This window comes from Camellia sinensis, chromosome 11, assembly GCF_055761805.1.
Source record: "Camellia sinensis isolate YWXY chromosome 11, ASM5576180v1, whole genome shotgun sequence".
Taxonomy (NCBI): domain Eukaryota; kingdom Viridiplantae; phylum Streptophyta; class Magnoliopsida; order Ericales; family Theaceae; genus Camellia; species Camellia sinensis.
The window spans coordinates 10,415,594-10,418,832 of record NC_138971.1 but is presented as its reverse complement, the minus strand read 5'-3'; the positions used below and the strand labels follow the sequence as shown (position 1 = coordinate 10,418,832).

Below are 3,239 nucleotides of genomic sequence, written 5' to 3'. Positions count from 1 at the left end.
CTATGTTTGTTGGTTGAATAATCATTTTTGTTAACATTGAACAATCAAAATAGTCAATTTTCATGTTGTAGTGTGAATGTTCACATTGGTATGAGTTTATTTTTTTTAAAACTAGTTGCATATTAATTGTATATTGTAAACATTCACATTGTATTTTGGTATAAATTTTATTTTTTTGAGACTTAATTATATGTTTGTTGTTTTTGTTACTATACTTGTTATTTGAACAATTATTTTTGTTATCATTGAACAATTAAAATAGTCGATTTTCACTTTTTAGAATTTTGTTTTATATTTTTACGTTGCAATGTAAATGTTTACATTGGTATGAGTTTTTTTTTTTTTTTTTTTTAAGGCTAGTTGTATGTTAATTATAAATTGTGAACATTCACATTATATTTTGGTATGAATTTTATTTTTTCGAAAATTAGTTGTATGTTTGTTGTTTGTTATTTATTGTGAACATTCATATTGTACTTTAGTATAAGTTTTGTTTTTTTCAAAAGTTAGTTATATATTTGTTGTTTACTGTAAATATTCACATTGTATTTTGATTTTCATTCAGATTTTTTATTACGTTATTTTTTAAATTTTCAAATTATAAAAAGGTTCAAAATTCATAATTTAAGATTTTTTACATAGAATGTGAGAGATTTTTTTTTTAGAATAAGAAGAGGTTTTCTCCATAAAATAAGAGAGACGTTTTCTTCATAAAATGAAAGACTATTGTTAAACATGTGCAAAAAATTAAAAAATGATAATTTGATCATATTACATAAAACAAGACTTAATGAAATATTCAAAAAGAATATGACTTAGATAGAATAAATAGAATTTTCAAAAAGAATATAAGTTAGATGGAACGAAACACTTAAAAAAAAATATCAAAAAATTGACCCTGAAAAATTCTTTATCTTTTTGTAATTATTTATCCAACCTCTCGCTCATGTATAGTTTCCCATTTTCGTTTAAGCCGAAGGAATAAAGGGTTCAGGAATAAGCAACTGTTTTGTAACAACCTTTTTCAATTTTCATGACAACAAAGTCAAAGCATGATCACGTTTCTCATGTCACAAAGACAATTTCATACACTCCCTCCCATTGTGACAATTGTCACAATTTGGTAGCCTTCCCTCTTTTTCTCTTCTCCTTCCTATGTCTGCCCTTTGTCCCCCCTCTCTCTCTCTCTCTCTCTCTCTCCTCCCATATATAACTACCCACCATCCCCCTCCCCCAATACTTAGTTCTACTCTCGTTCTTCCCAACTTCTCTTCTTGCATACACACACATACAAGCTTCATCACCCATAGGACAAAAATGGTCGAATCAAATCCCCCTCTCCTCCATGACTTCGGGCAACTTCTACTCCGCCACCCGGGTGAAACTTGTGCCTCTTGTCATCGCAATGCTCGTGACTGCGTAGCAAATGAAGAAATGGTGATATTGGAAGAATGTGAACTCCCATTGATAGACCTTGGTGGGCTAAGGAGCAAGGACGAAGGAGAGAGGCGAGCGTGTGCAGCGGCAATTTGTAAAGCATCCTCGGAGTGGGGATTCTTCCAATTGGTGAACCACGGCATAAGCCTTCAACTCCTCGCGGAAATGAGGAGAGAGCAGGTGAAGTTGTTCAACGAGCCCTTCGAAAGAAAGGCTACTTGTGGACTTCTAAACAATTCTTACCGGTGGGGAAATCCCACGGCAACTTTCCCAAAGCAGTTCTCATGGTCTGAGGCTTTTCACATTCCTCTCACAAAGATTTCCGAGGAAGCTTGTTACGGAGAGTTCGACTCTCTAAGGTACTGACATTTTGACACTCGTTATAAAAAATGTATAACTATTTCAGCTTTGCTAACAAGTAGTGTCTTAAACTCTCTAAGGTACTGACATTTTGACACTCGTTATAAAAAATGTATAACTATTTCAGCTTTGCTAACAAGTAGTGCTCTTTAAGACACTTGTTAACAAAATCCTACTCTCTGTTCTTTCTCGCTCTTTACCTTATGTCAGCAAACACTAGTTAATGTGGGTGCATATATATAGGAAAGTGATGCAGGAGTATGCAGCAGCAATGCAAGAGCTAGCAAATGAACTTGCAGGGATTCTAGTAAAGAATTTGGGTCACCAAAAGGAGGGAGTGTTTGGAGAGAGTTGCAACGGAAGTACATGTTTTCTTCGGTTGAATCGGTATCCGCCATGTCCGTGGTCACCGGAGATTTCTGGATTAGTGCCACACACCGACAGCGATTTTCTTACAATTCTTCACCAAGATGATCGAGTCGGTGGACTTCAGCTCATGAAGGATTCCAAATGGGTCGCTGTCAAACCCAATCGCGACGCCCTCATCGTCAACATAGGAGATCTTTTTCAGGTAACCCCAATTCAGCTTCCTTCACACTCAAAATAAAAAATAATAAATGAATAAATCACAGTATAAATTGCATTTTTGGCATGTATGTTTGTCCAAATGTGTCCCAAGTCAAACTAACTCGAGTCTCTCTCTCTCTCTCTCTCTATATATATATCGAATTGCAGGCATGGAGCAATGATGTATATAAAAGTGTGGAGCACAAGGTGATCACGAATGCTAAGGTGGAGAGATACTCAATAGCCTACTTCTTATGCCCATCTTACGACTCCTGGATTGGGAGTTGCAAAGAACTTTCTTCTATTTATAGAAAATTCACATTCGGAGAATACAGAAAACAGATTCAACAAGATGTCAAGATGAACGGTCACAAAGTAGGCCTTCCCAGATTTCTGCGTTAGAAAACAAAAAACCAAGAACAGGGAAGTGTTCCAGAAGAACACATATATCCAGAAACTCAAACTAGTAATTTATGATAGAAATTAGACAAATAGCAATAGTGGCATATGTCAATGAAGACTATTTGATCTATACATTGTATACAATATGAAGGTTTTGTCTTGTATCAATTTGTGCTACTACAGATGACGATAAATAAATAAACGACAGAGAATTTGTTTTTCATATATGTCAAGCTCATACTTTAGTTTACAAGCACTTTTGTCCTTCCAAATGCTAGAGAATTAGATTCTCATAAAATCAGACCAGCACAAAAACAAAAGCATGCACCATGCTATATGCTGAGGCTCTTTAAAAATCCGTTCAAACCGGTAATTCGGACCAAATCAGACCGAATCGTACGGTTTGATTCAGTTCTATTAAGAATTGGTTCGGTTTCGGACTAAGAAATATGAGAACCGTAAAAATGGTTCGG

The 3,239-nt window shown here is 35.1% G+C and overlaps 1 protein-coding gene across 1 annotated transcript; it reads left to right on the top strand.

Annotated features, from left to right (window-relative positions):
• The first annotated feature begins 1,013 nt into the window (after nt 1-1,013).
• On the top strand, nt 1,014-3,019 carry LOC114295999 (gibberellin 2-beta-dioxygenase 6). Its single transcript, XM_028240280.2, has 3 exons — nt 1,014-1,796; nt 2,041-2,368; nt 2,533-3,019. Exons 1-3 carry the CDS (start codon nt 1,156-1,158, stop codon nt 2,764-2,766), a joined length of 1,203 nt encoding a protein of 400 aa, XP_028096081.2. The 5' UTR covers nt 1,014-1,155; the 3' UTR covers nt 2,767-3,019.
• The last annotated feature ends 220 nt before the right edge of the window (nt 3,020-3,239 follow it).

Coding starts and splice junctions, on each gene's coding strand:
- LOC114295999 (XM_028240280.2), top strand. CDS start 1,156: ATGTCTGCCCTTTGTCCCCCCTCTCTCTCTCTCTCTCTCTCTCTCCTC. Junction 1,797..2,040: donor GGAGAGTTCGACTCTCTAAG/GTACTGACATTT, acceptor GCATATATATAG/GAAAGTGATGCAGGAGTATG. Junction 2,369..2,532: donor ACATAGGAGATCTTTTTCAG/GTAACCCCAATT, acceptor ATCGAATTGCAG/GCATGGAGCAATGATGTATA.